General features: G+C 37.0%; 1 protein-coding gene across 1 annotated transcript in view; it reads left to right on the top strand.

Moving 5' to 3' along the window:
- The window catches only part of LOC114269946 (CemA-like proton extrusion protein-like protein), a 41,399-nt gene that overhangs the window by 24,052 nt on the left and 3,892 nt on the right, over positions 1-13,455 (top strand). Inside the window, exons 5-6 of the mRNA XM_082920907.1 lie at positions 6,404-6,501; positions 6,804-6,939. Of these exons, the coding sequence (XP_082777033.1) occupies positions 6,404-6,501; positions 6,804-6,939 (234 nt within the window). The remainder of the gene's footprint in view (positions 1-6,403; positions 6,502-6,803; positions 6,940-13,455) is intronic.

The raw sequence follows: 13,455 nt of genomic DNA, 5'->3' as shown, positions 1-13,455 counted from the left end.
GAATACAGGGCTATAGCGCATGGTATATGTGAACTGATGTGGCTCCAATCCTTGTTGAATGATATTGGATTTGTTTGTAGTGAACTTTTAACACTGTACTGTGACAACAAAGTTGACATTAGTATTGCTCACAATCCTGCTTAGCATGACAAAACAAAGCATATTGAGATCGACAGACATTTCATTAAAGAGAAATTGAATAAGGGTTTAATATGCCTTTTGTGAAGTCTGAAAATCAATTGGCTGATGTATTCACTAAGGGTCTTAGTGGTAAGGTTTTCCACCCCATTTGCTGCAAATTGGGCATGAGAGATGCCTTTGCACAAACTTGAGGGGGAGTGTTAAGTATTAGTGTCTAAGGGTAGTTATGTCCTTTGTTCCTTTAGTCTTTTATTATAAATATGTGTATGGGAGAACCCTAATATGATTTGAGTATGTTAATACACACAGTCTCTCTCTCTCTCTCTCTCTCTCTCTCTCTCTCTCTCTCTCTCTCTCTCATGCAAATCTAACAATATCATTTTACTAAGAAACACAACAAATAAGTAAAATGTGTTTAATTGAATTAAGGGTTGTAGGCTGTGTGGCTAGTCCTTTGGCCACCAAGTCTCTCCTAAGGGGAGGTCTTGGGTTCCATTCTGAGGAGTGGAAACCACTAACTTTCACTAATCGAGAGAGAGAGAGAGAGAGAGAATGTTGAGGTGGATGTGTTAGTAAGATCATGAAATATGGAATTAGAAATGAATACATTTAGAAAATGGTTAGGAATAGCACTGTTTGAAGATAAGTTGTGAAAGAATAGACTAAGATGATTTCGTCATGTACAACAAAAACGATTAGAGGCAACGATGAGGAAGTGCAATAGGATCACAGTTAATGGAAATACTAAAGGGATGGGAAGATCTAGATCGATATGGGATATTGTAGTAAAAAAAATAAAAAATAAAAGAAGAATCAACAACAAAAATAGTTAGAGGCAACGGTGAGGAAGTGCAATAGGATCACAATTAATAGAAATGCTAGAGGGAAGGGAAGACCTAGATTTATTGGGATATTGTTGTAAAAAAAAAAAAAAAAAAAAAAATTAATTTGACTGGGCATATGACTCTTGATAGAGAAAAATGAAACAAAGGGTTCATATAGCCGAGCCAAGTTGATTGGGAGTTTAGGGCACAGGGTTTGGTTTGGTTATTTTAATAGTATGATTATAATTTTTATTTTTTAATTTGTTTGGCATTTCTTGGGTGATAATTATGTGCCTTTGTTGCTTAGTGAAATTCTATCCATGAAATTTAGTAGAATACATGATAGAGTTATCCTTTTTTTTCTTTTGAGAATATAATTTTTGACATAGCCCTCTCGGGGTTATGATGGCATGTTTTTTTTGGTTGGCTAGATTTTCTTGTGTGATCTTGATGGAGAGATTTGTTGCCTCTTGGCTTGTCTTCATGTGTTCAGTCATGTCTTGAGCATCATTGTATGTCTTTAGTTTTTTGGTATAAAAATTGCTTGCTTGCTTGCAAAAAAAAAAAGAAAAAAAAAAGAAAAAAAAGAAAAGGCAAATTACACCAATAGTCCCTATACTTTGGTTCTTTGGTCATTTTTGTCCCTGTAATTGTAACTGGCTTGATTTTGACCCTGAATTTATGATTTTATCTCAATTTGATCCAATTGATTACAACTGTTAGTATTTTCTTATGAAAAATACGCAAACAAGTGGCATGTGTCCTACTTTTAGGGGAAAAATTATAAACCTGCTCAATTAAATGAGTTAACCAATTCAATGATAATTTTCGGTCAAAAACCCTAACGACTTTGTCAAGTGGACCAATACAATACATCTAGATGCATTGAATGAGGATCAAGCATAAATTGATTAGTAACTCTTGTTGCATTTGCAATATCTAGTCGAGTATGAGACAAATATATATGTAAGTCTCTCCACAAACCTCTGTACCTCTCCTTATCCACATGATCACCACACGAATGCTAAGACAATGACCAACCTCAATTGATGAATCCATGGTTGTTTGAATCATACAATTCGCTATACGAGTTGTACGATTCAATACGATTTTTACATTGGACGATACGAATCGCAATATGCAATCGTAATCTCACTGGAATTGTTTGATTCAAAGATTGAATCAAGTGAATCGTGATGAATCGCCGATACGAACTATGGGAGATGAGTGGCATATAGAAGAGATGAATAGAAGATGGAAGGAAGAAAATCTGTCGACTAAAGGGAACCAATCTGTCGATGAACAAATCTCCCATGCTTCTCCATTGTTATTCACATGGGTAAGTTTTTTTTACCAGCCTTTGTGGTCTCTTTGTAAGTCTAACAAAGGTAACTTTTGGCCTTCCTTGTGGTGCAGAAGCATTATAATATGTTGTGTTTCTACTTTGATTTTGTGGTCTCTTTATGAGTCTCACAAAGGTAACCTTTGGTTTTCCCTGTGGTGGAGTGGCATTAAAGTATGCTGTATTTCTAAATTAATGTTGTTGAAAAGGACTGGATGCCAACTTTACTTCGTTAATATTATATTATATATATTTATACACTGTTGTACAATAAATATAATATATGTAATATATAGTTGAAATTTCTATTAGATAGTTATTTTTTTCATTTTAAGCACTATACATGTGATTTTATACGAACATAAATATATATGTATATATTTTATAAAAAGTATATAATATAATGTTCGATTTGATTCATGATTCATTTTTTTAGGAAATCGATTCACGATTCGATTTGCTATTTGACAACCATGGATGAATATGCTAACCCAACATGACTATTTCATTAAGAAAATCAAGAATTTACTTCTCCTGAGAAACAAAAATGCCCTTATTCGATCTGGAATCAAGCCCAAGAAATTATCTCCAAGGACCAAGATCTTTGATCACAAGCTCCTTTGCTAACTTCGCCTTGAGTTGAGTCAGTTTCTCCAAATCATTGCCGGTCACCACTATGTAATCCACATATACAATAAGAGTAGTTATCTTATTCCTATCTCATTTAACACATTGTGTGATTTACATTACTTTGCTTGTACCCAAATGTCTAGATAACTCTGGGAAACCTATCAAACCATGCTCTAAGAGACTGTCTCAATCCATAAATAGCCTTCTTCAACCTACAAACTTTTCCAACAGTGGATTGAGATGAGAATCCTTGTGGCGCATTTACATATACTTTCTATTCTAAATCATCATGAAGAATGCATTCTTGACATTTGCTATTGAAATAGCCAATCCAAATAGCTACACAGGACATAAAGGTGCATATCGAAGTCATCTTTGCTAGAGGAACAAATGTCTGCTGATAGTTTGTACAAGTCTGAGTAAAGGCCAACAAATCTTCTCTTGTAACTGTCGATCGTCCCATCTGCTTTCCACTGAATGGTAACACCCATTTACACCTGACTAGTTTCTTTCCATCAGGAAGAGGATCTAAATCTCAGGTGTCATTCTTGTTTAAAGCTTTCATCTCTTCTACCATGTCCTTTATCCTATCTAACATCCCTCCAAATAAGAGCCCTTTGAGAGAAAGAAAAACTGATAACTCCTATCGAGTAGTTGACTTTTTTCCCAGGTATGACTCTCATCTTGAAGAGATGGTTGAGATAAAAGAAAGAAGGGCTCAAATTCGTGAAAGGTGACATCCTTTTTAACCTACACCTTGTGAGAGTAAGGATCATAGTACTTATATCCCTTCTAAGAAGCCTAATACCTAATAAAGACACCTCGAAGCCCTAGGATCAAGCTTCCCACTAGTATGTTTTTGAATATGAACAAAGTAAACACATCCAAATATCTTTGGAGGAACAAAGGAATTTTTAAATGGAGAACACTAGAGCACATACTGTTAATAAGATAACCACATCGCCCTAAAAAAAACTTAGGAACATTCATGGGGAATGTTAGAATAGTTGTATGTTCTTATGTTATTATTTGGTTAAGGTGAGGGTACTATGGTCATGTTGTAATGTTAGGTTTTATATAAATATATTTGCTGGTGTAGAGTATGTTAAGAACTTTAAACCATTCAGTCACAATATTTTTTTCTCCTCTCTTTCTTCCTCTCTAACCCTAACCCTAACCCTAAATTCCTCCATTTTATATAAATATATTTGCTGGTGTTTTGTTGGTAGTTTGTTGGTTCAGTGTTCCTTTGTTGTGTGACTTGCGTGAGTGTCATGGCTAAACCTGAGGCTGAGGCAAAACTAGCTGTGGCGGTGATTAGGGATGATGAGATGCCTAAATCTATTACTACCTAGAAATTGAATGGTTTGAACTATATGGCTTGGGCTCATGCAGTTAAAATTTTTTTACGTGGCAAGAAGTTACGTTTTCTTGCTGAACTACCTCCTGCCACTGATAATACTACTTATGTGTAGTGAGCATTTGTGTGTTATGGGTTGGATATGGCATCGCTGAGACTCTCTTGTGGCTACTACTGTGGAATTTTGTGACACCGCTAAGCAAATTTGAGACTCTCTTGCTGAGTCATTTTCGAATCAGAGTAATGTCTTTCGGGTCTATGAGTTATATGACTAGAGAAGAGAAAAAGATAGTGACTAAATGGTTTAGAGTTCTTAACATACTCTACACCAGCAAATATATTTATTTAAAACCTAACATTACAATATGACCATAGTACCCTCAACTTAACCAAATAATAACATAAGAACATAAAACTATTCTAATAGTGAACGTGCCATAAAGAGTCCAATCTTTCCTTAGAAACCTCCATAAACCACTTATCAAGCAATGCAATATTCTTAACAACTATGTTACCGAAAACCATAACCTCCCTTACATTTAGGAAGAGAGACAACATCGCAACAAATCAAATGCTCCTTCGCTTTCCGACTACCCTCCCACAAAAAAGCCCTCGTTAACTTCATAATCTTATTGGCAACTCCCAATGGAACTCTAAACAAGGAAAGAAAAGAAAAATACTAGACACTTGTGGATGATGTTTGTGTGGAGGTGTCGGTCGTTGACCTCTAGGAAGATGGCAGGCACTTCAATGATTTGAGATCATTGGAGGTGGAGAGAAGGAGGCCAAGGCAAGCTTGGAGAGGGAGAGGTCGGTAGTGATGGACCTTGAACACTAGTGTTTAAGTGTGTATTCAAGTGTGAGTATGAGTGTCTAAGACGTGTGTTGTGAATATGTGTTGTAGTTGTGATCTGATGTTGTAATTGTGTGTTTGCCTGTTGCGTATATGATATGTTACATAGGCTCCTAGAGTATTGAAGCCCAAACAACCTGTTGGATAGGTGGCTTGGATAGGTGGCTTCTTCTTTCCAGTCTTACGAAAAGCTAATATAAGCCCTACTGCCATCTGTGTTTTGATGGCAGGCGGGAGAGCAACATATCATGGCTGGCGGAAAGCAACATATCATGCATGGATCAGGTGGTGTGAGTGTAAGGAGACAACCATCAAGATGGAGTTGACTTAGCAAGAAGAAAACCATCTTGACGATTCCATGACCTTAGTTTCTAGCCCAAGATCCTCTAATGATCCCTAGTGGTGATGCCTGGGTCCTGCTCCCAACCCAGGCAACCAAGTAAGCGAATGGGCCGGGGGCCCATCTTAATGTTTAGGAGAGCCAAGGGCTTGCTCTTATCTATCCAAGTCCAATGTATGCAGGTAGGCCGAGGGCCTGATTATATTGTTGTTTGGACTTGGAGCGAGGTACGAAAGAACCATGGGTTTGCAGGAGCCATGGTGCTGCCTATTGCAAGGCTCTTCATACTTGGACTTATGTGCATGCTCCCGCTTAAGCTAAGCATATAGTACGGTCTTGCATGGTGGCTTGTCAGTTTGCCATGCAAGCGGCGTGTTGATGACATGATGCCCGAAGGGCTCACCATGTATTGGGCATGTGATACATCTGCGCAGTGCCTTGTTGATTTGCCCTGTAGGCGAGGCATTGATGATGTAGCACCCGTAGGGCTTGGCACGTATCGGGCGTGATACAAATACCCATAACACCAACAATTAAATAGTTTTATTGTTAAACGCTATAATTTTAGCAGCACTTCCTGTGAAACCTACTAACATTAGTTCTTGGCACTATCAAGCCATAAGCTTCAAGGATGCTTCATCCCTCAAGTATCACAAGTTTAAACTAGTTCCATACTTGAAGTGAGAGAATTTTGCAACTTTATCTGAGCATTCCTATAATCCTATTATACATTTAGATGGTTTGGTAAATTTCAAATATCAAAGAGTTATAATGGTTGTGTTGCCTTCTTGTAGCTACATAGATGCTTATTTTATTTATAGTTTTATTTTATTTTCCTTTCTTGGGCTTGCATGTCTAATGATTAGTTATGGTTTACACTGCATTCAAATGACATGTCTTTCTTGGCTTGCAGGTAGCTTTGCTGAAATTTACAGGTTATAAAATCATAAATAATATTTCAGACACTGGGAAGGCATTTCTTATTATACTTATCACAGATATTTTTTTAGGGTAATGGTTCTGCTCTTTCTTGAAAAGCATTAATTTGCATGTTCCCATTAATTTGATTTATTTGCAAAGCTAAGTTCATTCATGTGGGCTTACAGATAAATTTTAATCCAAATGAAATATGCACTAAAAATAATTTGATGTTGACTTGGATTCTACAAAAGTGATATGGAATGAAGAACCTAACGGACGTTCCTTATTGTACATTATCAAGCTTTCACTTGAAAAAGTTTTTCCTTTGTTATCTTTAAGAAATTTTTTAATTGAGAAAGTTGTTGCAAACTTATGAAATTGCAAACTTGCAGGTACCATTCTGAATCTGGTTGGCAGACTTTATTAGAGATAATTATTGAGCATTATGGCCTTGAGATTGATCAGTCTGCCGTAACCATATTCATCTGCCTAATTCCAGTTATCATTGATGCATGTGTGAAGCTTTGGGTATGTTCTACAACTGAAATATTTTTCCATGTTATTTTTTTTTTGCAAATCGTATTTCATACCACTAAGTGTTAAGAATCTGGCATTGGGCGTGTATCTCTTTACTGTTTGTTAATTTCTATGTTTTGTCTGGATGAATGTTCTATGCGGGAACATACCTGTAACCAGTGGCAGACGCAGAAATTATAGTAAGAAGGGGCCAAATTATATGCATTTAAACTTGACATCAAAATTCTAATTATTTTATTAATATCATGAGCATCGTTCAAAAGTTATACTAAAAGATACACTTTTTTTTTTGTGTGTGTGTGTGTGTGTCTGTGTGTGGATGACAACATTAAATTTGCAACTAGACATACAAAATAAAAACAGCAAAAGAGGATTATATAGGTACTTTCTCGATGTTGTAAAATACAAAAAGGATGAAAAAAGAATGAGTCCAGTTGTAGACACACCATTTTTTACACCATTGACTTCAAATTCTATAATCCATACTGTTATAACGATCGTATTTATATACCAAAAATGTTTGTCATTTTATGTGTCACTTTATAATGATTTAATGGATCCCAATACTCATATATGTTACCAATGTAATGGTGACACATCATGTAACAAATATAACATAATAAAAAAATAGTTATCATAATATTATTATTGTATAATTTGTCTACTGATATAATTTATGGGGCCATCTGTCTATGCCTTGGCCTTGAGGGGGCCATCCTTAAGTAATCTACAGGGCATGAAGCAAAAACAGTATCATACATTATAAATTTGTAGGGGGCCACTGCCCTCCCTGCCCCCCCTTTTGGTCAACCAATGCCTGTAACTTGTTGCTTTACCACCGGAAATGATATCTAGAAAAAGCAATAATAGGAACAAATTTCTGTAAGAGTTTTCATTTTTTTTTTTTTTTTGGATCCGTTTCTGACATCATATTCCAAAATGAGTTTAGTAATCGGATCAACTGGTTGAAAACATTAGGTTCTTTGTTAAGATTAAGGAATATGACAGACAAGTGGATTCTTCAATCTTTCAGCTGCCCTGATGTTCTAAATCTGGTGATTGTAGGGATTGACACCTGGACACATCAGCACTGGCTTGTGTTCCTGAACACATGTAATAATAAAACAATGCTTTGTTACCTAAATCTCCAACTTTTCTTGTCAAGAAATCAGTATTAGCTCCATTCCTCCAGTATTTGATAGTTGTAGGATCCACTCCACTTATATATACCTATATCATAAGTCCTTCATAGAATGTTGGTCTTGCCAATGTGGGGGAGCTGATATCTGTGAAACTATGTGTGCCAATTGCAGATTTTGTTGAACATCAGGAGTGAGATTTAGATGGGTGTGTCCGATTGATTTTCATGTGGGTATCAGGTGTAAGAAGTCCGAAATAATTTGTGTATATTCAATTGTGTAATAATACAAAGAGTATATCTGATTTATATAGCAATTCTAGGCCTAAGACTAAATAGAAAATAAATGAACAGCAGACAAGAAGATACAGTATGAAGGAGAAAAACATGTATTAGAAAACCAAGCTTTACCACCTGAGTTTGTTAGCAAAGGGGATACTGACGGGTAGCAAGATCAATGTCATCAGAAATAGGAGGATCAACAGCAGGGAAGGAGACAACTGGTGGGGAAAGAGCCTTACGACGAGAATAGACTAACAATAGAGGAGGAGGAGGAGGAGGAGGAGAAAGGGGAACAAGCTTAGGGGAGGCAATAGAGATGTACTCATCAGGACGGGGGAAGGAGGCAAGGGGTGTTGTTGGTGCTCGATGAAGATCTTGAGTTGGAATGTTTGAGGACTACAGTCCCGTAGGAAAATAGCGGTGATTAAAGAGTTATTGAAAATTCTCCAACCAAATATAGTGATGTTTCTAGAGACAAAGAGCGAGGTATGTGATAGGTCTTTCATTAGGAGTGTTTGGGTGGTTCAAGAGATGGGCTGTTTTTGTTAGAATAATATATTATTATTTGGGTTATTATTTTTGTAATTATTCTATACCTTAGGGCTCCCTTGTAATTATTAATTTTATTAATATAAATAGGGGATGAAACATTCCTCACGTAGTAAGACTACAACACTCATTGTTTATGTGGATGACATAGTTCTTACGGGCGATGATAGTGAGGAAATTCCTCTATTGAAGAAATATTTAGCTAGTGAATTTGAAATCAAAGACTTGGGGAGCTTGAAGTATTTTCTAGGAATTGAAGTTGCTTGCTCCAATGATGGGATATTTATCTCATAGAGGAAGTATGTGCTTGATCTGTTGAAGGACACTGGGATGCTTGGCTACAAGACCTGTGACACTCCAGTGGAACCCAATTAGAAATTAGGGGATGATGAAGGAGGAGCAACTGTTGATAGGGGGAGCTATCAACGATTAGTGGGTAAGCTCATTCAGTGTGGTTAGCCAATTTATGCATGCTTCTCATCAGATTCACTTCGAGGTTGTCATGAGAATTTTGAGGTACTTGAAGTCTGCTCTTGGTAAGGGTCTTTATTTTTCAAAGTATGATCATCTTTGTGTGGAAGCCTATACAGATGCTAATTGGGCTGGATCAGTGACTGATAGGAGATCGACTTCAGGGTATTGTACCTTTGTTGGAGGCTATGAAGCACGGGTACTCCAAAAATAGTGCCATACACTCACCGGATACTTACCGGGTGCGGGTACACTTACCGGTACGGCTGCACGCGTACCGGGTACGGCAAAAAGTGGTCGGGTACGTCTGCCTCAGTCTGGTACGTCATGGGTACGCCGATGGTGCGTTTTGGGTACGGCGGGGGCAGAAATCAAATTTTCTGAAAAATTGAGGGGTACCGGAGCAATATTAAGAAAAATTAAAAACAAAAAAAGTGAAAATGTATATACAATTTGCCCTAATCACCTCGTCTTCGACTTCGACATTTGCCCTAATCTCATCGAAGCAAAGAGGCGACTTCGACCATCACTCTCGTCTTCGACAGCGACTCGACCATCACCCTCGTCTTCGACAGCGACCATCATCCTCGTCTTCGACTTCGACTTCGACTTCGACCCAGAGATCGACTTCGACCCTCGTCTTCGACTTCGACCCAGAGACTTCGGCTTCGACCTGCAGAGAGGTATCTCTTCATCTTTATTTTTTTGTTTTTTTTTCTTGTTTCTTCTTTTTTCTTCAGAGGTATAATTTGATGTTAATAAATTAGAACACAAAAAATCATATTTAGAACAAAAAAATTAAAAAATTAGAACCAAGTTATTCAATCATATTTAGAACAAAAAAAAAAAAAAAATTAGATCAAAAAATTAATAAATTAGGAAATAATCGTAAATATTAATAATCATAAATATTATTTTTAATCATAAAATTAGATCAACAGAATGTTAACTCGTCAAGCAGTTTAGGTTCATCAGCTGCAAGTGCTTCTGCTCCTTCCATTGATCAATCTGGAGATGAAAATGCTTCTCTTTGGTGTTGTTGGTTGTTTTTCCTTTGCTTGGATTATGGACTGAATTGGTGTTGGTTATGTTGAATTCAAATATATTAATATTTGTCTTTTAGTTTTATAGTTCTCTTTTTAGTTTTGATATTTAACTTCAGTTTGTAGGTTGGATCTTTTAACCATAATTATAAAAAATAAAAGATAAAAAACAAAATCGGCGTACCGCAGCCGTACCCTTACCCTACTTTTTTGGGGTTTTGCCGTATCGGCGTACCCGTACTCGTACCCGTATCGTACTCGTACCCGCACCCGTGCTTTTTAGGTTGGAGGCAACTTAGTTACTTGGAGGAGTAAGAAACAGAATGTGGTTGCTAGGTCAAGTGCAAAATCTGAGTTTAGAGCTATAGCAGCTCTTATGGATCAAGTTATTGTTGAGTGATCTAGGTATTGATCAGATGGACTCTATGCGGTTATACTGTGATAATAAGGCCGCTATCAACATTGCTCACAATCTGGTTCAACATGACAGGACAAAGCGTGTTGAGATTGATTACCACTTCATCAAGGAGAAACTCACTAGTGGCACAATATGTACTTCTTTTGTGCAGTCTGGTGAACAACTTGCTGACATTCTCACTAAGGGAGTTGGGAGTAAGCCACTTCATAACATCTTAGGCAAGCTGGGCATGAGAGATATTTTCGCACCAGCTTAAGGGGAAGTGTTAGAATAATATATTATTATTTGGGTTATTATTTTTGTAATTATTCTATGCCTTAGGGCTCCCTTGTAATTATTAACTTCATTAATATAAATAGGGGATGATATCTTAATCATTCTCTAATCTTGGTATTCTCTAAAAGTAACAGTTTCACCTTCATGTGGGAGATCAAGGGGGAATTTCAATTATGTGGGACGAGAGAGTTGTATTGGAATGTGAGACAATCTTTGGGGTTTTTTTAGTGTCCATTAGGTTTTGGAATCGAGGTAACAATGAATGGTGGTTGACAGGGGTTTACGGTCCCAATAGGCCTAGAAGTCATTAGGAATGGTGGGAGGAGTTGGCGAGTTTATTTGGGCTTTTCTTCCTTAATTGGTGCATGAGTGGGGATTTCAATGTGGTTAGGCTTGTTTTGGAAAAGTTCAATGGGGTTTCTGCGAATAGAAGTATGCGGGATTTTAACTCTTGTATAAGAGAGTGATTTTATTGATCTTCCGTTGAGTAATGCTTTGTTCATTAGGTCTAACCTTCAAGAAAATCTTGTGTGTCGTCGGTTGGACAGATTTCTTCATACACTAGGTTGGAAGGAATTGTTTCCTGATTTTAGGCAAGAGGTAATGCCTAGAGTTGTTTCGGACCATTGCTTGGTGATTTTTGAGAGTTGCCCCTTTAAATGGGGGCCAACCCCTTTTAGATTCGAGAATATATGGTTGGAAAATCGCTCTTTTAAGGCTTATTTTAGAGACAGGTGAGAGAGTGGAAGAGTTCATTTCTGGGAGGGATTCAAGTTTATGTGAATGTTGAGAGATTCAAGTTTATGCGAATGTTGAGAGGGGTATTAAGGAATTGGATGCCAAGGAGTCTGGGGAGGGCTTATATGGGGCTTTAAGGGATGAGAGATCATTGCTCAAAATGAAGTTGGAAGAGCTTGTTTTTAGGGAGCAGATTTTTTGGGGGGCAAAGAGCCAAGTTGAAATGGGTAAAAGAGAGCGAGACCGATTCTACTAGGCAAAACCCGACAATCTGAAAATGAGGGTTTGAAGCCAAGTTCCCAAACTCAATTTCAAGCCCAAATCATGCAAAACTAACTCAAAAACATGATATACTAACATGATTCACGTGTAATTTCAACTCAAACACATCAATCTTGCTTCAATGTCAAATTCAAGGTCTCATCTTTTTCATACATTCATGAATTACATAATCAAGCTCAAAATATATATAAACATGGATGATCTTTATACAAATCTTTGTTGTATGAACAATCTAGAGCTTATATCATGAAACATTCACAAGATTGAACTCAAATCAAGCAAAGTTAAAAGAGATTAATGCTCCATTTCTTTAACTTTAAATTCAAAACCCTAACTCCTTTAGGTGTTGAATCTTCAAATTCCTCTTGATTTCAAGCAAGAGATGAGTTATTTACAAGGATTCTAGATAGATCTCCATACCTTTGCTCAAATCTAGGAATTCCCTTCGAATCTCTTCCAAATCTCTAGCTTCTCTTCTTCCTCTCTCTCTCTAACTCTCTCTCTAGCAAATGCTTCCAACAATCGATGAACTCAAGATGGCTATATACATATATAACTTAGGCTAATTAACCCAATTAATTCATTATGAATCGTAATTTTACAAAATTTCACAGTAGGCTCTAAAAATCATGCTAAACACAGATATGAAGTCGGTTTTGGTTTCTAGCGCCTCTAAGGCTTTCAATTTCAATTCAAAGTTCTAATTGCAACAGATATTCCTACATTCGACAAGTATGATTCCAAATTCACACAATTCACACAATTAAAAATGCAAATTCATATCAAATACATAATCCTATGCATAATTAAGCATCATATGGGTTGGGTTATCATAGCGAGTGTGAGGATTATAGCATTTGTAACCCTTCTGAGTAGCAGAATAACCAAAAAAGACACAACGCACAGCCTTAGGATTGAGTTTTCCACGGTTACGAGGTAGCAAATGAACAAAACAGATACACCCAAACACCCGAGGTGGAAGAGAAGAGGTGAGATATGTTACAGGAAGCAGTTGAAGAGGAATCTAGAATTGGAGGATACTGGAAGGCATACAGTTGATAAGGTAAGTAGCGGTAAGAACAACATCACCCCAAAAAGACTTAGGGGCATTCATGGTAAACAAGAGAACAAGCAACTTCAAGAAGATGGCCATTCTTGTGTTCGACAACTCCATTCTGCTGAGGAGTACCAACACAACTAGTCTGATAAAGGATGCCGTGCTCCTTGAGGTATGCTCGAAAAACTCTATCAACATCCTCAATCCCATTATCACTCCGAAGAGTTTTGATTTGAGCATTAAAAGATTGGTC

Source organism: Camellia sinensis, chromosome 3 (assembly GCF_055761805.1).
Source record: "Camellia sinensis isolate YWXY chromosome 3, ASM5576180v1, whole genome shotgun sequence".
Lineage (NCBI taxonomy): Eukaryota > Viridiplantae > Streptophyta > Magnoliopsida > Ericales > Theaceae > Camellia > Camellia sinensis.
This window is presented reverse-complemented; position numbering and strand designations above follow the sequence as displayed.